The 26,232-nt window shown below is 39.5% G+C and overlaps 1 protein-coding gene across 4 annotated transcripts in view; it reads right to left on the reverse strand.

Moving 5' to 3' along the window:
• Positions 1-26,232, reverse strand: part of SNTG2 (syntrophin gamma 2) — a 467,752-nt gene that overhangs the window by 248,072 nt on the left and 193,448 nt on the right. For all 4 annotated transcript variants that reach the window (XM_008163718.4, XM_042848764.2, XM_024101595.3 and 1 more), the window contains exon 2: positions 7,468-7,605. In XM_008163718.4, coding sequence (XP_008161940.1) covers positions 7,468-7,505 — 38 coding nt within the window. In that variant the 5' untranslated portion in view covers positions 7,506-7,605. The remainder of the gene's footprint in view (positions 1-7,467; positions 7,606-26,232) is intronic.

The raw sequence follows: 26,232 nt of genomic DNA on the forward strand, positions 1-26,232 counted from the left end.
AGGATTTGAGGATTTCAGTAACTCAGCCAGAGGTTAGGGATCTATTTCAGGAGAGGATGGGTGAGATTCTGTGGTCTGCAATGTGTAGGAGGTCAGACCAGATGGTCACTATGAGTCTGTGAATCTATAAGGCTAATGGGGGACAACAGATGAGTTGTAGAACAATGGATAAAAAGGTAGAGGTTCATGGGCAGGGAAATTAGTATCAGATTTAAGGATGAGGTTCTACAAAGGGTTGGACAATGACAAAACCAACCGTGATGACACCAGTGAGACCTGGGGGAAAACATGTTACAGAAATTGCAAAAACTGTCTGTGGCCAAACAAAAGGAGGGAAATTTCATGGCAAGGAGACATGGTGGTGGAGGCAGTAAAGAAGTAAAAGTTTAAGAAATAGCAGAAAGTAAGAATGGTGGAAAATTATGAGGAATACAACCTGCCAAAGAAAAAGATGAAAACAGCTGTTGCAGAAGCACATAAAGCCTTATATCCCAGACTATTTATGAAGGAGGGGGATAAAGGAATATACAGATTAGTCAAGACCAGGCAAAAAAGCATTGACAACTTGGGAGCTATGATTTGTGTCAAAGATAAAATGGAACAGTACAGATGGAAAATGGCAAAATCATTAGGAGATGGCACTGGTTTTAGGAGAAATTGCTCAATTAAGACAATCCAAGGAAACTATTGAGGGAAGTAAGCTCAAGCAATAACCTCACAAGACCTATTATCATCGCCTCCAAATTGGGAAAATCCCTGAGGTGTAGAGGAAGAGCACCTTCTTCTCTATCTTCAGGCAGAAAGGAGATGTGTCAGTATGTAATTACCAGCTCATCACGTTTATGAGTCACACAATGAGCTGGTTGGAAAGAATGATCAAATTATCACTAAAACTTGAGCACCAACTAAGTGACAACCAATTTGGGTTTATGCCAGGAAGGTCAACACTAGATACTGTGTGTGCAGCCCAAATATTGCAGGATAAGTACAGGGAAAAACACAAGCAATTGCATTTAGGGTTTCTGAACAGATAGAAGGCATAGGCCAAAGTTCCTAGAGAATTGATGTAGCGGTGCCTGCAGTTGCACGATCTTCTGGAGACATAAGTTCAGACTATCATTGACACGTACGAGGGTAGCACAATAGTGAGAAGCAGCTTCAGCAACAATAAGCCATTCATTGTGAGGGTAGGTCTGCATCAAGACCAGTCCTAAATCCATTTCTATTTGTGCTTGTAATGAACACCTTGACATAGGATATTGGGGAGAGGTTCCATGGAGTATGTTTTTCGCTGATGACATTATAGTGTGCTGCAAAGATAAAGGCAAAGTGGAAAGAGATTTAGAACAATGGAAGATAGCATTAGAAGAAAATGGTTTACAAATCAGCCAACAAAAGATGGAATATGTGTGATGTTTCAATGAGAAGGACAATGAAAAACCAGTAACACTAGATGGTATAGAGTTAATGTCTGTGCAGCAATTTAAATACTTTGGTTCAGTGCTGAGCCATGATGAGACTGTCAGAAGTTGCAGATGTTAGAAGTTGCATGAAGAGCACTTAACCTAAATGGAGTGAGTTGATGGGAATTTTCTGTGACAAGAATATGCGAAATAAACTAAAGAACAAATTATTTAAGATCATGATTAGATCAGCCATGATGTGTGGATTGGAATGCTGTCCAATGAGGAAGAAAGAACACCTACTGCACACTGCCAAAATGAGAATGCTCAGGTGGACACTGGGTAAGACAAGAGTTAACAGGTTATGCGATGATATGGTATAAGACATGGTGCCGATGCCCCTGTCCTGGAAATGTTGAGGAAGTATTGACTGAGATGGTAGGTCATATAAGACGATGAAACACATAATATGTTGATCAGAGAGTCAAGATGTGGTAGTCATGGGACTAAGACCATGAGGAAAACCCAGAAAAAGGTGGTTCAGGACTCCAAAGGAGGACACTAAGAAGGTCGGTCTCATCTTGGAAAACACATTTGACAGGAACACTTGGAGACGAAGAACAAGAGCTGTCAACCCCAATTAACAGCACAAGGCAAAGATGAAGTAGTCATAGATAAATGGTCAAATTGTATTTATTTCTATATTTCCTCAGGTCTGCTAAGTGCCTTACAGATATATAATAGCCACCTTACCTGTAATAAGACCCTACAATCTAAATGTAGAGGAAACTTTTCCTTTACCTATAAAGCCCACCCTGGCTCATTCTTCTACTTCATATTGTACTACACCCACATGAAGCCATTGTAGGAGTTAGTAAGACAACATGGGCTGAAATACCATCAATATGCAGAAAACATATTATATATCTCCTCTACATCAAACACAAATAGCACCATCTCCCAGCTTTCTCAATGCCTAACTGCAGCACCTAGATGAACGGCAGGTGGAGGGTTGTAAGAGAGGGAAGCACTTTGAAAAACCTGCTCTCAATAGTGGTGTATGCCATAGAAAGGGCATCTGCCCTTTGAGTGTTAATAATTTCACAGCCTGGGATCTTTTGGACTATTGGATACCCACTTTCCTTCTGCAACTGGACAGAACATTATGCATATTGGACACAGACGTGGACACAGCGATACACACATTCATGATCTCCATGTTGACTGCTAAGTTGCAACTCATCATGCCCAAGAAAGAAGCCACTCACTGTGAAAATGGCTCAACAATACAAATCACAACAGCCAACCTGCTCAGCAACATAAGTGCTGTGAACAAATCAAACAGTGACACTCATTGGATACATTCCAGTTCAAGGTCTCTGTCCTTTCATTCAAAACACTCAGCGGGCCTAGTCTAACTATGAGAGAATGTCTTTCCATGTCAGATCTCTCAAAAAGATATGTTTAACGATTCAGATCAGCAGCATTTGCATGGACCTTGTAAGGGACCATTCTTCCATCCATAAGTCTCTGTTGTATTGCCCATGCACACAATATCATTGCATGTTATGACCTAGATGGTTTGTGGCATTTAAGATTCTATTCTCCCTATATAATTTAGCAAATCAATAAACTTTAATAAGAAAAGCAGATTAAAACTGTAGTATCCCAAAGTTGAGACAGTATTAACAAAGTTTGCAGGGCAAATGTAGTTTCCTTAGGCTCTTTCTTCCCTTAGAACCTTATAGAAGCTGTAGAAAAAATGACATTTAAAAGAATAAACAATTAAGTACAATGTGTGATGGAATTTTGTTTCTTTTTCCTGGAGTATAAATTAATAGTATAATAGGAACTGAAAAACACATAACTTGAAATCAGGCAGAAAAAGCAAGGTGAAATTCTGGCAATTCTTATAGGCAACTATAATTGTCTGTACATGTTGCTAGCAAGTGATAAACTCAGAAAAATAGATGTTTAAATTTCAATATCTTGGTAAGGAAGTAGATATTATTGTGCCTGTAGCATGCATATACATACACAATTCAAAAAAATAGTAAAAAAATGGAGCCTTAAAGATGCTGTCATAACAGATCTAATCAACCACAATCATACTGTGGTCACCCTTGTCCTGCCTATTCTTCCACCTTACTCTCATTAGTTTTTATTCATAATTAATCTATATTTTTTCTACATAGGTACTCACATGAACCTTCACCACAATGTATCCCCAGTACTGAAAAACATAAACTCTTTTTTTCCTCCCCTCCCAGCATGTGGTTGGGGGAAAAAAAGCTTGATTACAGTTTTTTTGTTTGTACTTGTTTAAGATTGTGTGCAGGTGAGTGAGTGAAAAAGTTATGGAGTGAAAAAGTCTGTTGATCAACAAAACATCAGGAAAATGGTGGGATGGTGGAATGGGCATTGAAATATAATACAAATAGGATATTGACAACTCTGTTAATTTATTTACTAAAGATACCCATCATATCACGCTAGGCCCCCTAGAATATACACATGTTAAAATATTTAAAATATAAGGTCAAATTAACATAATATTAGCAGAAATGACATGGAAAAGAATTTCACCCATCAAAGAAAGGCCCAGACTCAACTGCAACTAATTCCTCAGAGAAATTCCCCACGTAAGCACATAGATGTTGCAGTGTGTCCAGAAACTTTAAAACAGCAACGGCTCTGTTAGACCAAGTGGAAAGTGAGTTGAGGGACATCCACTGAAAATTCCTTGCATGGAATCACCTGATATTTCAATCTTGTCATTGTCAGCTGAACTTCCTAGTTTATCGCAGCCACGTGAAAGCAGTATGAAGACGTAAGTGTTCTCTAAGGTATTCAGAGCTCAAACCATGAAGAGATTTACAAGGTAAAATCAGATTGCTCCTACATTGCCCTCACCTTTCTCCCTTACAGTATCAACACAACACAATTGCTGCCAAGATAGGAGAGGCCTTTTCCTTTCCCATGCACACAAAGTGCCTTTCACACCTACAGGTTTACCTATGATTTAACTAGGGCAATCTGTGGGATTTTCAACTTCTCCAACACAAAGTTGCCCACTTTACATCTGTGCTCCATCTTTTACAGTGACCATCAGTCCACTTCCAGATCAGTTTCAAAGTCCTGGTTCTTATCTTTAAGTCCCAAATGTTATCAAAGCTTCTCTCTCTCTCTCTCTCTCTCTCTCTGTACCCTACAATGGCAGCTCTGAAGAAAGCTGAGACTGAAGCTGAAGGTCCTCTGGATGAAATTACGGGATCTGCGGGCAGAGAATCCTGAGTGGAGGACACTCTGAATGTGGTATTAAATTTCATCAGAAATCCAGATGAGCCCAAATCTAAAGACTTTTAGATGGTGATGCAAGACCCAACTTTTTGGACAGGTTTTATCCCAGTAATCAGGTTTGACCATTGGCCTGCTAAACCCAGGGTTGTGAGTTTAATCCTTGAGGGTGCCATTTAGGGATCTGGGGCAAAAATCAGCACTTCATCCTGCTAGTGAAGGCAGGGGGCTGGACTTGATGACCTTTAATTTTGGGGGGAGGGATAGCTCAGTGGTTTGAGCATTGGCCCACTAAACCCAGGGTTGTGAGTTCAATCCTTGAGGGGGGCATTTAAGGATCTGGGGCAAAAAAATTGGTCCTGCTAGTGAAGGCAGGGGACTGGAGGTGATGACCTTTCAAGGTCCCTTCCAGCTCTATGAGATAGGTATATCTCCATATATTATTATAATCATCAATCATGATAATGACTGAACATATTTCCTTCTAGAAGATAATCACTATTGGCTGGTTTAAGTCAAGAAATAGCCTGAAATGAGGAAGTTGAACAGAACTTAATTTAATTTAATATCCTTTGTGATAGAAGTAAGGCTTCCTAATTTATGTACAATATACTACTGAGACTGGCACATTAAAAATGCTTAGGTAGACAAGATACCATGCATTTGCAACTACATATTATATTTTATTGTGACCACAAATAGCATATAACTAATTAGTGCTAGGTGCCTTACCAATAGCTACTGTAGCATTTTACAGTTAGAACGGCAGCATTTCATGCCACTCAGTGAAGTGAAAGGTATTCACAAGGTGATCATTTTGGCAGAGGCATGTCTCAACAAACCAATCACAATGTGACATGGTTTTCACTTCACTGAGTGGTATCCTATATATCACCTTGCACATTTTTATAAACAAGTCACATTCATGTACAATATTCTGGGACAATTACACAAGAGAAAACATTTCTAACTACTATTAGCAATTTTTATTGGATTATTCTTGAATGGCATTAACTGTACAAAACTTAAAAAAAAAACCTCAGCTGAGTCTGATAGATGTGAACACGATCTTCAATTAGCATAACTGTAAGGATAAATTCATCACCAAACCCCAACCTAAGATAAAAGTGTTATGTGACCCTGCCAAGGAGTTTTAGGATGGACAGAGGGGCTTTGCTGAGCATTGTTTTGAGTAAAGTGTGTGTGTGTGAAGGGAAAGAGAGAGAACAGAACAGAAACAGAATGGGGTTAGAGCAAAAAGGCAAGAAAGCCATGCAGCAGGCAGTGAGCTTGGTGTACGACTCTGGAAAAAAGCTAGAGTTTTCGGGGTCTGGTATTGGCTAACGATGCTTGGAACTATAAGCCAAGAAACTATTATTTTGTTTCTGGTTCCTCTTCAGTTTGGAGCAGCAGGAACTTGTACATTCCTTGTGAACAAACAAGACTGCATGAATGAAAATACCAGGCTCCATTGCCAATTAATACCCCGGCTGGAACTTTCTGAGGGCTCTGAACTTCAACTAGCCATTCGAGTGGAAAGGGGGCAAGAATGTGTGTGTGTGTTGTTGAAGTATAATCCATTTCCTGCTGTAGAGACTCTACAGGGAATCATAAATTCACATAATGTCCCCAAGTGTTAGATTTTATGTTTAGCTGAAAAGATGTGTAATACCAGAGGTAAACTCAGGCCTGGTCTATAAAAGAAAATTAGGTTGGTTTAACTACATTGGTCAGGGATGTGAAAAATCCTCACCCCTGAGCAGTGTTACTAAGTTGAGCTAAGTCCCCATGTAGACAGTGCTGCTGCCTCTCGGGGAGGTGGATAACACCAATGGGAGATCCCCTCCAATTAGCATAACTAGTGTCTACACTGAAGCACTGCAGCAGCGCCACTGTGCCATTTTAAATGAAGACAAGCCCTGAGAGTTCTCTATTGACTAAGTCTCTGAGGAGGCTGTCATGCATGCTTTATTCCAGGAACCCCCAATAAAGTACAAGAAACTTCTTGTGCTCATTAAATGTGGTATACCTACACTTGTTTCCAGAGGAACACAACATAACTACCCTTCCTTGCAAATCTACCACTTTGGGAACTTGTCCACATTCCACTGTATACCTTTCCTTGCTAACTACTTCCTTATACAGCATATATGCATAGCCGTCCCATTATGCAAAAAGGAAATGTAACCTGGTGATATGGAAGAGGACCTCTGCATGGCCAGAGTGCATGACAGAGCTAAAAGTTCTAAGAGAGTTAGCACTCAGACTGCACTGGGAAAAGAAAGTGTAGCATATGTGCAAGCACACATTTTTAGGTTCCAGGTTTACCTGGAAAAGTTTACCGTGAAGGAAGTGACTTTCAAGTGCTGTCCCAGCCTGTCCTGCTCTTGAACAAATAAAGGAGAGATTCTGGGGAAATGAGTGATGTAGTATACTCTCTTTTCAAAGTGCTCTCAGTGGGAACAGAACACTTTCTTCAGTTAATAACCTAACTAACCATCTCTCTGGTGGTGAAATGCTGCATTCTCAGTATTTATATGCCAGTCCCTATTCTCCTTGCAGTGTTACACTTACTAGCATAGTAGAGTTGGAAAGGAACCTATGGTGGAATAAAATATTATTTTACACACACACACAAATATTGTTTCATTCTTTACATATGTCTTATTTGAAAGAATATCTCACATTCTGATAACCTCATATTTTGATTATTTGGGAACACATACACATATATCGTTGGAAGCAAAATAGATATAGAAGTACTTACATTTGTACTGTGATCACTTCCACTAATGCAGATGACATCTTGCTTTTGAATTGTTAGTACCTCTTTTGTAAGCTTCAATTGGATGTCATAGGCATTTTCAGACCCTTCATCATATAACAATGCAATACCTGTTTTAGTCTGTGGAAACAAAGTACAAAAATACAAATAAAACAGTTTAAGTACAGGAGCATTTTATGTTGATAAATAATAAAAGGTCTTTTCATTTCAGTAGCTTTTGCACAAAAATGTACATTGATTAAAAAGGTAAGTGGAAGATCAGCTTGCTTTCTGAGGTTTTAAATTGATTCAAATGTTCATTCAAGGGCTGGATCTTCATTCATATAAAGGCCTATTTACACTTATCTAGCAGCGTAAATGAACCTTCAAGTGGGTGTAAGTGTAATTCATTCCCACTTTAAGACCTCTTTCCACTGCCAGGAGAAGTGGGTTCAGTGGAGTGTTCTGTTTTGGAAGGATTTTTTGTTTGCTTGCTTTAAATATACATGCTGCCATGTGTTTTATTTAGAGAAGGCCAGGTTTAAAGAAACGAACATTGCACTTCGAGTGGACAGTGGTGAGGTTTGTGATGGTCTTTCATTCCTGGGGGAGTTCACTCCAGAGTCTCAGACTGGCCTCAGACTGATCCTCAAGGAAGTTCAGTCTCTGGCACAGACAAGCTTTACCTTTACTGTCCAGAGTTCCATTGTGCAGAGGATTAACATTTTACATCCCAATTTCATATAGAGACAAACACATATTATATATTTCAATTTGTGAAAGTCAAACTAGATGTCTACTTCTGAAGTTACAAAGACTTAAATGTTATGTATCACAGTGAATTGAAGTACACTGTCATCAGAATACTAAATGGTAAGCTACACTGAATAATTGAGATATGCTGGTTTAACTACTAAAGGCCATCAAAATATAGCTGGAGCCAAAATAAAAAGTATTTTTCCAAGTTTTTTGTATAAGATTGTGTGCAGAATACATTACATAAGATAAAAAGCAATGTGACATAATGCCACCTGAAATGTCTAAATACATTAACAACAGAAAAATTAACATTTCCACATTTTGGTCCTCCCATGTGTCTCCAGTGTGAGAGATTTGGTTTAATAATGTTTGCAGAATTAGGACCAAAATATCTAGTTGGTAATGTTAATGGATCAGAACATTTTCAGAAGATAATGAGCTTTAGACAAATGATTCTATTTGCATTTTATATACCAGAGAAAAACCAAAACATCTATTTTCAAAGCAGAAATTAGTGATTGTATTTGAGTTACAACATTCATCAGTCTAGAAATTATTAATTTGCCATTCATAGTGGTAACAAAATGCTGTGATTGTTTTTATTCCTACTATACCAAACAGTTGATATATACATATTCACACTGTCTGATAGATGCTGGTGCAGTAGAACATCTGTACTATTCACAAGGGAAAACATTTTCATGTCCAACATGAGTCATATTTTCCCTGATTTACAAGTCTTCTTAAGTCCATGATTTGGCATTTTGATTTTTTTTTCTTTGAATGATTTAGGTGCTAGCACAATTAAGGATCCCATCACAACTGTGGAAATTGAGATTAATTAATTAGTGCTCTATTGACTTCACAGGAGCAGATTGTAAACATCATATTGGAGGTTGGTAGATTTTAAAGCCAAATGAAAGCAACTATAATCATGTAGTCTGACCTCTTGCATAAAACAAACTATAGCATTTAATTTAATGATTCCTTTAGTGGAGGAAATGTAAAGTAATGCACATTGGAAAAAATAACCCCAACTATACATACAATATGATGGGGGCTAATTTAGCTACAACAAGTCAGGAAAAAGATCTTGGAGTCATCGTGGATAGTTCTCTGAAAATGTCCACGCAGTGTGCAGAGGCGGTCAAAAAAGCAAACAGGATGTTAGAAATCATTAAAAAGGGGATAGAGAATAAGACTGAGAATATATTATTGCCCTTATATAAATCAATGGTACGCTCTCATCTCGAATACTGTATACAGATGTGGTCTCCTCATCTCAAAAAAGATAACTGGCACTAGAAAAGGTTCAGAAAAGGGCAACTAAAATGATTAAGGGTTTGGATCGGGTCCCATATGAGGAGAGATTAAAGAGGCTAGGACCCTTCAGCTTGGAAAAGAGGAGACTAACGGGGGGATATGATAGAGATATATAAAATCATGAGTGATGTGGAGAAAGTGGATAAGGAAAAGTTATTTACTTATTCCCATAATACAAGAACTAGGGGGTCATCAAATGAAATTTAAAACAAATAAAAGGAAGTTCTTCTTCACGCAGCGCACAGTCAACTTGTGGAACTCCTTACCTGAGGAGGTTGTGAAGGCTAGGACTATAACAGAGTTTAAAAGAGAACTGGATAAATTCATGGTGGTTAAGTCCATTAATGGCTATTAGCCAGGATGGGTAAGGAATGGTGTCCCTAGCCTCTGTCTGTTAGAGGGTGGAGATGGATGGCAGGAGAGAGATCACTTGATCATTGCCTGTTAGGTTCACTCCCTCTGGGGCACCTGACATTGGCCACTGTCGGTAGACAGGATACTGGGCTAGATGGACCTTTGATCTGACCCGGTACGGCCTTTCTTATGTTCTTAGGAAATCATTGTACCCTGAAATGTAATGGACAATATCAAGCCCAATAATTTGTGATCCAATTTGAACATTTCCTTTAAAAAGACAGTGTTAAATTTCACATGCTTTTTCTTATCTGATTTTTGTGTTTTATATTATATTAAAGAGAAGTAAGCCCTCGGCATTCAATGCACATTCCTCAAAAGTTTTGTAACAAACTGAAGGTACATCAAATTTGGGACTTAAATTTTTTGATAATATTTTAATTTCTGTACCATTAAGGAGGATGTTCTTTGGTGATGGCTGATGAAGGATTAGGCCTGGCCTACAATAGAAAATTAAGTTGGTTTAACTACACCACTCAGGACTAACCTAAGTCCCTGTGTAGACAGCGGTAGGTCAACAGAAGAATTGTTCCATCAACCTAGCCACCACCTCTCATTGGCATGGATTACCCTATGCCAATGGGAGAACCCCTTCCGTCGGCATAGGTAGTGTCTACACTGAAGCGCTACAACGGCACATCTGCAGCAGCACAGCTGTGCCACTGTAGTGTTTAAATTGTAGACAAGCCCTCAGTGTCCATTAGGAAGGTCTGAAAGAAGTGCAACTCTGTCTGAGAAGGATGTAATAGTTCTTTCACTTCCTAACATTCCAAAGTTTTCAGTACCTTGATATTATCAATACTGATCAGATGATTTACTATTTTTTTTTTGTAAGTGACTGTACAGGCATTACTGGTAAATAAAACTGATGCCCTATGCAATAGCAGATACATCTGTACCCCGATATAACGTTGTCCTCAGGAGCCAAAAAATCGTACCGCATTATAGGTGAAACCGCGTTATATCGAACTTGCTTTGATCCGCTGGAGTGCGCAGCCCCACCCCCCCGGAGCACTGCTTTACCGCGTTATATCCGAATTTGTGTTATACCGGGTCGCGTTATATCGGGGTAGAGGTGTATTTTTAAAATGTGGAAGAATACCTTTGTAAAATCACCTTACTCAAATTCAATTTTATTCATAAAATATCCCCTTTTGTTATATTTGACCCTGATAGCCCATCATTGCTACTACTTGCACAGAGACACCATGAGAGAACAGAACTCTTTAGAATACCCTACATAAGCTCAAAGGAGCACATAATGGTGGCTAGTAATTGTTACATGTGTTTTATAGTAATCCAGTAAATATAACCCGAATTTCTATTTGTAATAGCTTATTTGGTAATGAATGGAATGTGTGGAGTAACTGATTGAATTCCTTAGCATTTTTCATCACACCGTTTCAACTGAAAATCTGAATGGAGCTCCTCTCTTCCTATTAGGACCCATTACTCACCACATTTTCCATCCAGCTCTTGATGTGATCTAAGGTGACATGCAGCAATATCTTATTTGCTTTCCAAATCAATAAGATTAATCTAGATTTCTTTCAGCCCTTCAAGTTTGCCATTTTAGATCATTATAAATGGTTGTGTATCAGAGTTCAGGCATTCACCTGTTCACTCAGTGTGTTAATAGATGCCATAAGTAAAATAATTCTATATGCACCAGTCAGGATTTTGTTAGGACAAAGTGCCTTTTCGAACTAGCTCATTTTAATAGGGACTTAGTCTTTGCATGTATGGGCGTATACTCCATGATAGCTATCCTAATGTTCATTGCATTTTTAATGTAAAAACAAGTCTCTATTCAGAGTAGTACAGCCACCTCAGCAGCTGGCTCCAGAAAGGTCTGAGGCTCCTAGGCTATGAAGGAGAGGTTTCAGAGGGAGATGTATCTCCTCAACAATTATAACAATGATGAATTAGGCATCATGGGATAGATTTTCAAAAGTATTCAGGTGTCTAAAGATACAGCTAAATGCTTAATGGAATTTCAAAACGCTTCGATGTCTGACTTCCATTGAAACCAAGTAAGTGCCTATGTACTTTTGAAAATCCCACCAGCTACCTATGTAACCCACAGACTTCCTGGGTGTGGTGCTCTGTCCCCTCTACTGTCACCAAGACTACTTAGAGATTAATGAGTCTGTGCTACAGCCTTAGCTAAGGGCCACATGTCTTTTAGCTCATGTAGTAGAGGCTCATGCACTAAGCTCCAGAGGTCCCAGGTTTGATCCCAATGATGACGGGGGTCTGTCAGCGTTACAAGTGGGAGCTTGTCTGGGATTTCAACTGGGAAGTCTCCGAACCTCTGGACGCGCTTCCTCAACTATGGGAAGTATGTAATCTACACACCTCTTGGGTGTGGTGCACTGTCCCCTCTAGTGGCACCAAGACCACTTAGAGATAGCTGAGGCTGCAGAACAGACTCATTCAAGTGCCATATGCCTTTTACCTAATGCACTAAGCTCCTGAGGTCCCAGCAGGGCTGGTTCCAGGCACCAGCCGACCAAGCACGTGCTTGGGGCGGCACCTCATAAGGGGCGGCCAATGTTGGAGTGGCGGGGGGCGCTTGTGGTGTTTTTGTTTTTGTTTGCGGGGCTGCGCTCAAGGGGTTTTTTTTTGTTTCGGTATCGTGGCGCTGGGGGGAGGTGGGGGGGGCGGCGCGGCACGGCACGGTGCTCCGGGGGTTTGGGCGGCCCAGCGCGGCGCTCCGGGGGGGCGGGGATTTGGGCGGGCCAGCCCGGTGCGGCGCGGCACTCGGAGGGGGACGGGGGTTTTGGCAGCCTGGCGCAGCACTCCGGGGGTTTGGGCAGCCCGGCGTGGCGCTCGGGGTTGGCTGGCCCAGCCTGACCCGGCGGTCCGGGGGTTTTGGAGGCACGGCGTGGCGTTCCGGGGGTTTGGACAGCGCGGCACGGCGCTCGGGGTTGGGCAGCCCGGTGAGGCGCTCCGAGGGTTTGGACAGCCCGGTGAGGCGCTTGGGGGAGGCGGGGGTTTGGGCGGCCCAATGAGGCACTCGGGTGGGGACAGGGGCTTCGGCGGCCCAGCGCGGCGCTCGGGGGGCTTCGGCGGCCCGGCACTCCAGGGGGCTTCGGCGGCCCGGCGCAGCAATTGGGGGTAGGGGGTTCAGTAGCCCGGCACAGCGCTGAGGGGTGTCAGTGGTGTGGCACTCGGGGGGGGGGGAGGGGTGTTACGGCGTGGCGGCACTCTTCTTTTTTGCCTGGGGCAGCAAAAAAGGTAGAGCCGGCCCTGGGTCCCAGGTTCGATCCTGCCCGCTGACTACCAAGGTCTGTCAGTGTTACACCTAGTTGCCTCTTTAGGTGCTTTTGAACATCTAACTGGGTGACTGCTTATATTGGGTATGGTCCAAAATTATCCCCTCCTGGAGTTTTCCAGTTACCCTTTTTGACCCAAGTGGTGTGTCAAAATCTGGGGACCTACAGATTGTTTCCATTAGGAGAAATTGATAGAGTCACGTGTTTTTCTGGTGCAATCCTGTTTAGTTACAACGAACATACAAAGCCATTTTCCTGAATACAGGAGGAACCAAAACAACAGTTTGCTCATAGCGCTAATCCACTTTCAGACAGCACTTAGGTCAATGTAAGGCAGCTTATGTCGAACTAACTCTCTAAGCGTCTACACTAAAATGTACCTCCAACCCATGTAACTTGCCCACTAATAACAGTTAATAACATCTCCACTGTATAGCCTCTCTTATATTTGTATGTCAGTGTGGGGCATTTTGGGACAGCTTCTGAAAGGCAGCAACTGTCAATGTAAGCAACACAATATCTGCACTGATACTGGATCGACCTAACTACATTGACCTAAGCGCTACACTTCTTGTGGAGATGGTGTTATTAACTGTTATTAGTGGGCAAGTTACATGGGTTGGAGGTACATTTTAGTGTAGATGCTTACAGAGTTAGGTCAACATAAGCTGCGTGACATTGAGAGCTTTTGGGCTATGGGCAAGTCTACATTACAAAATTAAGTAAACCCAAGTTATATCAATGTACAGCCACTGAAGTAATTAAATTGCTTTTGCATGTCCACATTATGTTCCTTGTGTCAACCGTGCACGACCTCACCAGGATCACTTGCACCAATTTAACTGTCAGAAGCTGTTTGCCAGAAGCTGGGAATGGGAAGAATCACTTGAAGATTACCTGTTCTGTTCATTTCCTCTGGGGTACCTGGCATTGGCCACTGTGGTAAGACAGGATACTGGGTTAGATCGACCTCTGGCGACATGTGTCTGTGTTATGGTGTGGAGACCTCTACTGTTTCATAAAGAAGCTTAACAGTTTTTACAGTTATCTTAAATGAAGAGTGGAAGTTGCACCCACTGGCTTTAGTGATGTTTTGGCCAAGCCAAACCTTAATTCTTAATGTAAATAAACCCATCACTAAACATGATTCTAAATCCAAACTGTCCTATCAGGTTGGCTGTTGCTAAGGTCACTCTGTTCCTGTCACTAGTTCTCTCTGCCTCAGGGGGTCTTCCATCCCTTTAATTACCTGGATTGGAGCTAATAGGTCTCACATGCCTTGACAGACTGAGAAGAAAAAAAGGACCATCTCCCACATGCAATATCCTACAATCTGTCCCTGTTTCATTCTCCTTGCCATATTAACTGCCATTAATGCTTTTAGGTGTGGTAAATATGTATTCCCAAAACTCATCTCTTCTAATTACTGGATTCATTTTAGTTTGGTTAAAGAGTATGTTCACTTCTGAATGTTTGCTTCTGGCCTGGTTAAGTCTGTCAGTCAGACCTTAAACATAGTTCACTCTTTTCTTTAAATAGAAAAGATAAAACTTTCCACCCAGGGGCTGCCCATTAGCAGTCTGCCATGAGTTTCCTTTACAAAGGAGTGAACAAAATCTACCTCAGTCCATCATGATTTAGAGAGCTACAGGTACCTTTTTACAAGTTTCAGCTTTGACCAGACAGCTCATGTTTTTGGTCAGCAGTTGGCAAAGGCAGGATTTTTTAGTGAAAAATCACCCTCAGATTCTCTGCTCATGCTCCTTTTCAGTGTGTTTTCTTATGCAGGTAGGCTGTTATCATCTTCCTTCATTACACTCCCCCAAAAATTTATCTATTAAAAAAACCCTATTTGCTCCATCTAAATATAAGCCCCTTCAAGCAGATTCAGAGCAAATAGTTAGGAAACAACTTAGCAACCACTCCTACAAATTCCACTGCATTCTGACTTTGGTTTTCTTCGGTTAGAAAAATAGATTCTATCAAATGAAAGCACACTCCTTTTCTTTTTCCAAAATCACAAGATGAACCTGTACCAAAAAATGTACAGAAATATTTTTCTTCTAAAACATTTTAGCCAAGTAAAACCTTACAGTAAAACTCTTCAACACAAAATACGTACATTACACTTTCCATTTGCATTTACTTACATCTGTATTTTTAACATCTCAAATATTGAATTGCATTAGGGGAGGTGTTTCTCAACCTTTTCAGGTTGGTAAATGAACCCTTATTCAAAACAAATATTTTTGTTACCCCCTTACATTTACTGTAAAAGGAAAAATAGCAATGGTAACTGATAAGCCTACATAATTTATTTGTGTGTTTGTTTCAAGAGCATGACAGAAAATACTTAACTCTGAAGGGTAGGACGTGAGAGGAGTGGGGAAGTGAGACTTTTCTTAGTTTTGGGTTGTAATACATTTTTTAATGCTTGCATCCCGGACTGCCTTTCATGACCCATCCTGGGAGGTAGTTAAGACCCAGGCAGACTGTGAAGAGCTACAAAAGGATCTCTCAAAACTGGGTGACTGGGCAACAAAATGCCAAATGAAATTCAGTGTTGATAAATGCAAAGTAATGCACCTTGGAAAACCTAACTCCAACTATACATATAAAATGATGGGGTCTAAATTAGCTGTTACTACTCAAGAAAGAGTTCTTGGAGTCACTGAATAGTTCTCTGAAAACATCCACTCAATGTGCAGCAGCAGTCAAAAAAACGAACAGAATGTTGGGAATCATTAAGAAAGGGAAGAAATACTCCTTTGTTAAAAGGATCCTGTCTTTGTCTCATACCTAAATTGTATATATTCCTGTAGTTTGGTTTTAAACATCTATTCTATACAATCCCAGCTAATACTATGAGTTGCCATAAAATCTACAACCAGGTGGGTAGGTCATTATTATGTTTCAATTAAAAAACAAAAACACCAACCTCAACCTTATTGAGAAATAAGACAGAAAAAGTCATATTGCCTCTGTATAAATCCATGGTACGCCCACATCTTGCATACTTCGTGCAGATGGGGTTGCCCCATCTCAAAAGAGATATATTAGAATTGGAAAAGGTTCAGAAAAGGGCAACGGAAATGATTAGGGGTATGGAACAGCTTCCATAAGAGAAGAGATTAATAAGACTGGGACTTTTCAGCTTGGAAAAGAGACAAGTAAGGGGGAATATGATAGAGGTCTATAAAATCATGACTGGTATGGAGAAAGTAAATAAGGAAGTGTTATATACTCCTTCTCCTAACACAAAAACTAGGAGTCAACAAATGAAACTAATAGGCAGCAGATTTAAAACAAACAAAAGGAAGTATTTTTTTCACACAACGCACAGTCAACCTGTAGAATGCCTTGCCAGAGGATGTTGTGAAGGCCAAGACTATAACAGGGTTCAAAAAACAACTAGATAAGTTCATGGAGGATAGGTTTATCAATGGCTATTACCCAGGATGGACAGGGATGATGTCCCTAGCCTCTGTTTGCCAGAAGCTGGGAATGGGCAACAAGCAATGGATCACTCGATGATTACCTGTTCTGTTCATTCCCTCTGGGGCACCTGGCATTGGCCACTGTTGGAAGACAGGATACTGGGCTAGCTGGACCTTTTGTCTGACCCAGTAAGGCTGTTCTTATATTCTTATATTGGGAGTAGTAACCCACTGGTTGAAAAACACTGCATTACTGCACTGAGTGAAATCCAGTCCAAGTGGATAAAGCCTGAGTAACTGGGCTCTATCATGTGGCTGGAAGTTAAATCTACCATTCACTCCAGGCTGGGGACAGAGTGTAGATCTGCAGCCTCTCTTATACATCATGGCAACTATTCACACCAATTATGTGGAGTGCTATTGCCACTGGATCTTTGTAAATGTGTATTCCATGGGCCTCACCTGGCCCATGCCAACAAACTTTTGCTCTGAGGAACTTGTGTGCGACTGCTGCTCCTCATAACCCCAGTGAGTGTTTTTTTGTAGTGCAGATCATTTGCTGTTCCTCTGAACCATGAATTTCACCCTTAATAAATATTTATATACTTGTTGTCTCAATGATCCAGTTGTTGGAAATACATTTACAGATGAGATTCCTCAGTATAGGAAAAAGTCACTTCGCATCAAACTTGCAGTGTATTGCTCTCATACTAAGGGATTTAAAGGTCACTTCAAAGTTCTTTTAATCATCAATAGCTATTTATTCTGCCTCAAACAGCAGATTATTATGAGTGACTAAAACTCTGAATTGGATTTTCTCACATGCAAGAGCAAAAGTCAATACATCCCGGGATTTAGTATTATTATTAAAGTTGACTGCAGGACAACAATTCCATTTGTGGCAACTTCCAAGGTTTTGAAATTTGTTTTCATTCCACATTGGAATGAAAATAAAATCCTTCAAAGATTTTATTTTGCAAAAACAGAAGAGAGAGTGAGTGTGTGTGTGTGACCAGACTATGATGTGGGTCCAAGTCCCTGTTCTGCCTGATTCAGAGGAGTTTTCCATCCCAGATTAAGCAGAGCAGGAGCTTGAACCTCCATTTCCTATGTCCCAGACCAATGCCCTTGTAAGCGGCTCAATGGTTCCACTATTGTGGGAAATTTTCCTGGCTTCTATACTATCCTGGTGGAATTGGATAGTGAAAAGGTCCAAGTCTCCACCCTAACTCCCTTTACCCAGATCTCTGCCTGACTTCAAGGTCTCCTCGCCCTCTCCTTCATGCAGCAGAGTCCTTGTAACCACAATAAGGCTGGGCTCAGGATCACTGGGAGGTAAGTCTCCCACTGTTTTGATAAACTCCATTGTGGCAGGTGGCAGTACAATACTCCCTTGTTAAAAGGATCTTGTCTTTGTTTCATACCTAAATTCTATATATTCCTGTAGTTTAGTATTAAACATCTATTCTACACAATTCCAGCTAATTCTATGAGTTGCCATAAAATCTACAACCAGGTGGGTAGATCATTATTATGTTTCAATTAAAAAACAAAAACACCAACCTCAACCTCTCCCTCCACACCTGCCGCCCCCACCCTAGAAAAAAGAAACCGAGAACTGGAAAAAAAATATTCTAGAGTAAAAGAACCGAGTTAGAGCTGAGACATAAAAATACATTGTCCAACAAAATAAATGGTCAATGCAGTCTCAACAAAACCAAACTACAAATTCCCACTAATGAGCACAGAGCAAAAGCATTATATTATAGTTACATTATGAACACAGCAATTTGATTACTTGCTCGTAATGAAAAAAAAATCTGCTGTGTAAAGTAATATAGGTACTAAAAAAATGGCCAACACACATACAGGTGGTTATCAAATCAAATGAAGTCTCTTCAAAAAATACTCTTGCATCTATCAGTCATTATATTCATCAAAGGTAGGAATGACAGAAGACTACAGAAGCAACTTGCACTTCAGTTGCATGTTCTATCAGATGAACCAAAGGAAAAGGTTTTTGCCTGTATTGAAGCTACAGAAATAAGGAAAGTAATTAAAAAATATGGTCAAGGACAAAGTGCACTTTCTGTATAATGTTTATGACATCAAGAGAAAGCGTCTCCACAGTTTTCAGCCAAGTGTTTAAGTTAAGGATTAAGAGCTCTCAATCAATAGAAAAGCAGTCTTCAAAAAGGAAGAGATCAGGGTCTGCTTGAATTTTTTACTCTCTGAGGCATTGCACAAGGAAAATATATGCCAAAATACTGGTGCACAGTTTATGTGGGGTAATCTTCATTTGACAAAGCAAATATATATATATATATATATATATATAAACTGAATGTAGGTTGTGGAAACCTTAAAGACTGTCACTGCAGGGCAGGCTATCAATCCACAAAAGGCACTGAATGGACTATTTGAAACAAGTTTTTGTGAGGTTTGACTTCAACTGTGGCCATTAAAAGTGAACTATGTGAAAAAAATTATCGTACACAAGATGCCACTACTTCTGTTGGCTAACAAAACATTGTTATCAAATTTCAGAGATGAGACGATCATTCATTGCCTAGCAACTGTAACCATTATAAAAATGCAAACTCCCATGTAACTCCCTGATATAGCATGGGGGTGTTTATTGTGTGAGATTTTCATATCTCAGAAGATAGATTTGTATACACTGCAAACATTATGGTCATTAGTAGATTATGCTGAATACTAGAATGAAATTCTGCTAGAACCAGTGGTGTGAATGGAAAATACAACAAATCTAGCTCTTGAATAAATATATATGTTTCTTAGGTAGACAATGTATTTTCTTTATGTGATTATTACCCTTTTTGCATACTAAGCTCTCAGAAATGTAAGTGTTTTGCATACAAGAAAGTAAAGCATAGTAAATGCTTTGCTGGATCAGGGGACCTTGTGTTCAGCACTTTGGAGGATCAATCCCAAAGAAAAGTTCACTATATTATTGCAGATGACTATGAATTTGTGACTCATGTGATTCATGAAATATTATGCGATTCATTAAATATTTTAAGATCAGTCAGATACTGTTAAAAAGTGTGCACTGAATAAATTATTCAATGAAAAACTATAACATTTGTTGAATTTGACAAATACTATTTGACCAGCTTAAAAAGTTTTTAAAAAATCCCTATGTTGCAAGAGAATTCAGTAAGACAGAACACTACTCTGTTTGCAGGCTGCAATGCTTGCCTTACTTAGAGTAGATTTTAGATTTTAATAGCTTGTTTTATCTTAAGCTCCCTTATATTCATAGTGAGTGTTATATATAACCAATTAATTGCAAGGAAAAAATTAATAAATATTAAACATCAGTATTTCCTGGTCAGGACTACGCAAATATTATTTGCAATATAACCCTGCAGCCTTCTTTAATGAGAAAGTAAATATCAAGTATTTAATAAAGCAGACCATGTAGTTATCCTTAGATGAATCACTTATAAACAAATATTCCTTAATCTTCAATTCAGAAGATTTTACAAGATCAAGAAAAGAGGGAGAACAATTAATATGGCTCTTATTTTTAAAGAAATTGTATTTGTTCTCAGAATCCTTCACACGTGGTCATTATTTTTTTCTACCAAGAAATGGAGATGCAATGTTGTATGTTTTGCACCTGGGCATAAAACAGTCAAGACATCACAAAGCGCCCTGACGGCAATAGCAATTATGTGAGATGTGATTCATATAACTTAATTCCAATAAAAAAAAAAACTCAAACCAGGGGAAAGTAAGTGGCTGCCTGGTCAATATTATAAATCATAGTTTGTGACAGAAATGTTTCACTCTCTCATGGTGGAAAAGCAAACAAATACACCGAAAAGGCAACACAAAGTTAATTTCTGTCCAATAATGAAAAACAGCCAGTCTTAACTTTTGACAGTGGGTAATTTTCAATGTCACGTAGCCAGAGTTTTCAGACCTGAGGCATATATAACCAAACTGACCTTATAGTGGTCTGACCTTTAGCTAAGATGTATTTGGAGTATGCATGTCTTCTCTGCTCAGGCATAATACCATATTTATAATCTTCTTGTAAGAGCAACTTACTTCCTCCCCCTCCCTTTTTTTAAACACAGCTTTAAACACAAATCAGATTTTAAACTGTAAACCTTGACAGAAACTGGATACCATACTGCACCCTTCCTGAAATCTGCAATGGTGGAGAAAACTTTAGTCTGATGCTTTTGTTCAGCCAATTTAAAAGGCAATTGCAAATATCCATGAAGGTGATCATAAACAGTCAACATGGATTCACCAAGGGCAAGTCATGCCTAACCAACCTGATTGCCTTCTATGATGATATAACTGGCTCTATAGAAAAGAGAAAAGTTGTGGACATGATATACCTTGACTTTAGCAAAGCTTTTGATATGGTCTCCCACAGTATTCTTGCCAGCAACTTAAAGAAGTATGGATTGGATGAATAGACTATAAAGTGAATAGAAAGCTGGCTAGATTGTCAGGTTCAACGGATAGTGATCAATGGCTCAATGTCTGGTTGGCAGCCAGTATCAAGTGGAGTGTCCCAGAGGTTGGTCCTAGGGCCGGTTTTGTTCAACATCTTCATTAATGATCTGGGTGATGGAATGGATTGCACCCTCAGCAAGTTCACGGACGACTCTAAGCTAGTGAAAAGCAACAGAGGGTCCTGTGGCACCTTTGAGACTAACAGAAGTATTGGGAGCATAAGCTTTCGTGGGTAAGAACCTCACTTCTTCAGGACTGAAGAAGTGAGGTTCTTACCCACGAAAGCTTATGCTCCCAATACTTCTGTTAGTCTCAAAGGTGCCACAGGACCCTCTGTTGCTTTTTACAGATTCAGACTAACACGGCTACCCCTCTGATACTTGACTCTAAGCTAGTGGTAGAGGAAGATAAGCTGGAGCATAGAGATAGGGTCCAGAGTGACCTAGACAAATTGGAGGATTGGGCCAAAAGAAATCTGATAAGGTTCAACAAGGACAAGTGCAGAGTCCTGCGCTTAGGACGGAAGAATCCCATGCACTGCTACAGGCTGGGGACCGACTGGCTAAGCGGAAGTTCTGCAGAAAAGGACCTGGGGATTACAGTGGACGAGAAGCTGGATATGAGTCAACAGTGTGCCCTTGTTGCCAAGAAGGCGAACAGCATATTGGGATGCATTAGTAGGAGCGTTGCCAGCAGATCAAGGGAAATGATTATTCCCCTCTGTTCGGCACTGGTGAGCCCACATCTGGAGTATTGTGTCCAGTTTTGGGCCCCCCACTACAGAAAGAACGTGGACAAATTGGAGACAGTCCGGCGGAGGACAACGAAAATGATTAGGGGGCTGGGGCACATGACTTATGAGGAGAGTCTGAGGGAACTAGGCTTATTTAGTATGCAGAACAGAAGAGTGAGGGGAGATTTGATAGCAGCATTCAACTCTCTGAAGTGGGGTTCCAAAGAGGATGGAGCTCGGCTTTTCTCAGTGGTGGCAGACGACAGAACAAGGAGCAATGACATCAAGTTGTAGTGGGGGAGGTCTAGGTTGTATATTAGGAAAAACTATTTCATTAGGAGGGTGGTGAAGCATTGGAATGGGTTACCTAGGGAGGTAGTGGAATCTCCATCTTTAGAGGTTTTTAAGGCTTGACAAAGCCCTGGCTGGGATGATTTAGTTGGGGTTGGTCCTGCTTTGAGCAGGGTGTTGGACTAGATGACCTCCTGAGGTCTCTTCCAACCCTAATCTTCTATGATTCTATTAATATAAAATTTGGTCCAATAAGACTATAACTACTAAGGTGGAGTGTATTTTTCAATATTCACCACAATTTTTAAACAACCATAACCACAGATTTTTAATATGAGTTAGCGATATATTCTAAGTAAATACCTGACATTTTGATTAAAGCTAAATGTATCTAAATTTAAATCAATAGAGAAAGGAAAGATTGTTTTTTAAAATAGGAAAATGTGATTGTGTAACCAAAAAAAAATTGGTAGAAGGGTGGGGAAGAGTTATAGCATATGAAACTAGACTTAATTTATACTTTGAAAAGGTCTAGATTTCAAGAAAACCGTTCTTTTGTTTCTTGGAATATGTGCATTTACTGATAATCAAATATTTAATATTATTTACAAAAATTATGTAAGTGGTTTATGACAATTTATAATAAGATGATGCAATAATTTGAAAAGATGTTCACAATACAGAATTTTTAAATGTCCAGTTTTATTATTTACATCACATTATATTACATTTCTCAACTAAAACCTTAGTTAAAAATAGCCCTAAGATTTAATGTTGGTATTTTCTCTTAATGACATTAGTCTTGCAATTGCAGTGATTAACAGGCGGCTCACAAACTGTGTGATCTTAATCATTAGAAAATAAGAAGTAATGTCTTGTTTAATTACTGGAGGAGCAGTATGTCACCAGCTAATTAGATATGATTGATTATTGTCATCCTCACATGCCTCTCAAGACATCAGACACAAACATTTGAATCCTATAATGCATGTTTAGAATGAACTTTCAGAATGTCTCTGAATAAAAATTACAGGTTTAAAAAATTAAAATGTCTTGCTTTCTAATCAGCATTGAATAACATAATGCCATGGCAGCTGAATTTACTAAAGTGTAATGAACACCACAGAAAAAACTATATTAGAATATTTTAATGGACTGTTTTAACTCATCACTAATTATTGATTATACCCCATTTTCCATGCAAGTGGACAATGGGAATGGGGTGCCAATGGATTCAGTATTTCTAAGGACTATTTAAAGATGCACCGATTTTTGCATAAATGCTGTTGCTATTTGAACAAGAAACCTTGGACTTCTTCCTACTAATAAAAGTTTAATTCGCAAATACCTCAAGACTATCCTTTTTTGCAGACTACTTGAAACCTGGCTAAAAATTGCCCTGATAGTTCATTTTACCATTGCTATTAATGTTATTGTTCAATCTGCACTGACAGGTCTTTGATTCATACTTCTTTCTCCCCCACCTATAGATATGTAAACAAAGATGTGAATGAAGAGCATTTCTTCCCAGGATTTACAGCACTGAATGCACTTCAGGAAAACCCCAGTCTGTTTTCTGTATCCACAGTACATACGTATGACCAGACAAGTTATGGTCCACTGTTTCTACCATAAATTGTGGGCTCTGCTTCATTTGTTGGTGTCTGTCCAACTCCCATTACTCTTTCCATTTATTCTAATTGCTCCACCATTCTCACATACTTGTTCAAGCACCTGCTTCTTCTACCAGACCTTTCAATCTGACTCTGATTCTGGGTTGCTCTGCCTAGGCGAGATAGCCAAAGCTGTCTCTAATGACTTAATTTCTGAGATGTCTCAATAATAGTAGCATCTCCCTCGGTGTAAGTGACATAAGTTTATGCTACAGTTTCATTAGTGTGAATTCTGATATGTCATTGTAATTCTGGTGTTTCGTTATTGTGAAGACCCTACAATGTGCTCTCTTCCTCTACTTTTGGAGTCTCAATGTTTTTGTAGTAAGGTTTAGATACAGACTAATCACAGGATATTATGAGATTTTAAAAACAGTTTTCTGCATTGAAGTAAGAATCTAGAAGAAAAACCCTTTACTTTCATCTATAGTTATTGTTTTTACAGGGCAGTTGCTCAGATAAGCCCCTATGTTAGAACTGAAAGTCCTTCTAGCCATTTATTTGGCTGGCAGCCTGGAAAATGAGGAGCTACTTCAAACCCATGTTTATCCAAAGGCTTAATGGCTTTTCCAAGTTTATCATCTCTTGCCCTCCCCTTCTGCGTTGAGTCTTGACAATGAAGCTCAACTGCAATACTAGGATCAGTTGCTTTTTTTATTTTCTTTATATATGTAACAGAGAGGAGACAAATGGGGTGGGTGAACCTAGCTGAAATGGTCAGAAAAAAATATGGCTTTAGCAGCAGTATTTCAGACCAATATGAAAGGGGATGTTTGAGAGTCAATTGTGAGCAGTCAGGAGAAGAACAACAAGGAGTCTGGTGGCACCTTAAAGACTAACAGATTTATTTTTTCGGATGAAGTGAGGTTTTTACCCACGAATGCTTATGCCTAAATAAATCTGTTAGTCTTTAAGGTGCCACCAGACTCCTTGTTGTTTTTGTAGATACAGACTAACACGGCTACCCCCTGATACTTGACACCATGAGTCAGGAGAAAGTTACAGTGGACAAGGTACCACGGGCACAGATGAGAAGGATAGCAATAGAGACCATGAAGAAAGAGGAGAATGTAGAGATGTTAAAGAGGAAGAAGCAATAGGCTGGTAGTAAGTGGAGGAAAAGAGAAAAATCAAAGCTTTCTATCAAAATTACAATGCTGGGGGACCAAAAAAAGGGGGTGGGGGGGAGCTGACAGTAGTGACTGAGAAAAGATGGGGTTAGGTGCAAAGATGAGAAGTTAAGTTTGAATTGTGAGCCATACATTCAAGAGCAGATGTCAGACAGGCAGGTAGAGATTCAAGACTCAAAAAAAGGAAGGGCCCTGCATATAAACTGGTCACATTCCCTTTCAAGACAAATTCTCAACACCTTAAATTCATAAAACAACAAAGATTCTTGGAACAATCTGCATCACTTACCAATGTCTGTGCCTACTTCTGTATGCAGTCCTTAAAACACCCTCCCTGTGACACTTTTTTCTTTTAAATATTTTTTAAAATGCAAAATGTTTCATTTACAAATATGAATGTATATATTTCATTCTAGCCCTCCACTGCCACTTGTTGTCTTATTTTGTAAACTTTTCAATATAGGGGTCATATCTTTGTGTTTGTATAGCTTCTACTACAACAGGTCCTGGCTTGTGGAGAAGATGGAACAAAACAAATGTACTAATAAAGTGAGAACATTCTGTAAGAGTATCAAGATCTGGAGGAAAGGATATCAACTTCAATCAACTCCAATAAAGGACAAAAATGGAAATCTTTTCACTAAAAAGAATATAATTATAGAGAGATGGAGGGAGAATTTTAATGAGGTCCTTAATGAAAAAATTGATAAGAGGTGAAAAACTAACATCTGTTTTCCAGACAACTGAGCCACTTGTTTTTTGTATTGTCTTACCTGACTCCAGGCATCTACCAATCTATCATCAAATTCTATTCTCACATTCGGTGAAAGACTCTGTCCAGTTCTCCGGTCTACAATTCAAGAAGGATGTTGATAATTTGGAGAGGGTGCAGAGAAGATTAAATGATTAGGGACTGAATGATTGAAGGATTAGAAAACATGTTTTATAGCAGTAGACTAAAGGAGCTCACCATATTAGCTTAACAAACAGGAGGTTAAGGAGTGACTTGATTATAATCTATAAGTACCTACATAGGGAACACATATTTGCTAATGGGCTTTTCAATTTAGCAGAAAAAGGTATAACAAGATCCAATGGCTGGAAGAAAGAGCTGGACAAATTCACACGAAATAAAGTGTAAATTTCTAACAGAGGATGATGAACCACTGGAACAATTTCCTCAAGTTCATAGTGGATTCTCCATCACTGGTGTTTTTCAATTTGAGATTG

This window comes from Chrysemys picta, chromosome 3 (assembly GCF_011386835.1).
Source record: "Chrysemys picta bellii isolate R12L10 chromosome 3, ASM1138683v2, whole genome shotgun sequence".
NCBI classification, from domain to species: domain Eukaryota; kingdom Metazoa; phylum Chordata; order Testudines; family Emydidae; genus Chrysemys; species Chrysemys picta.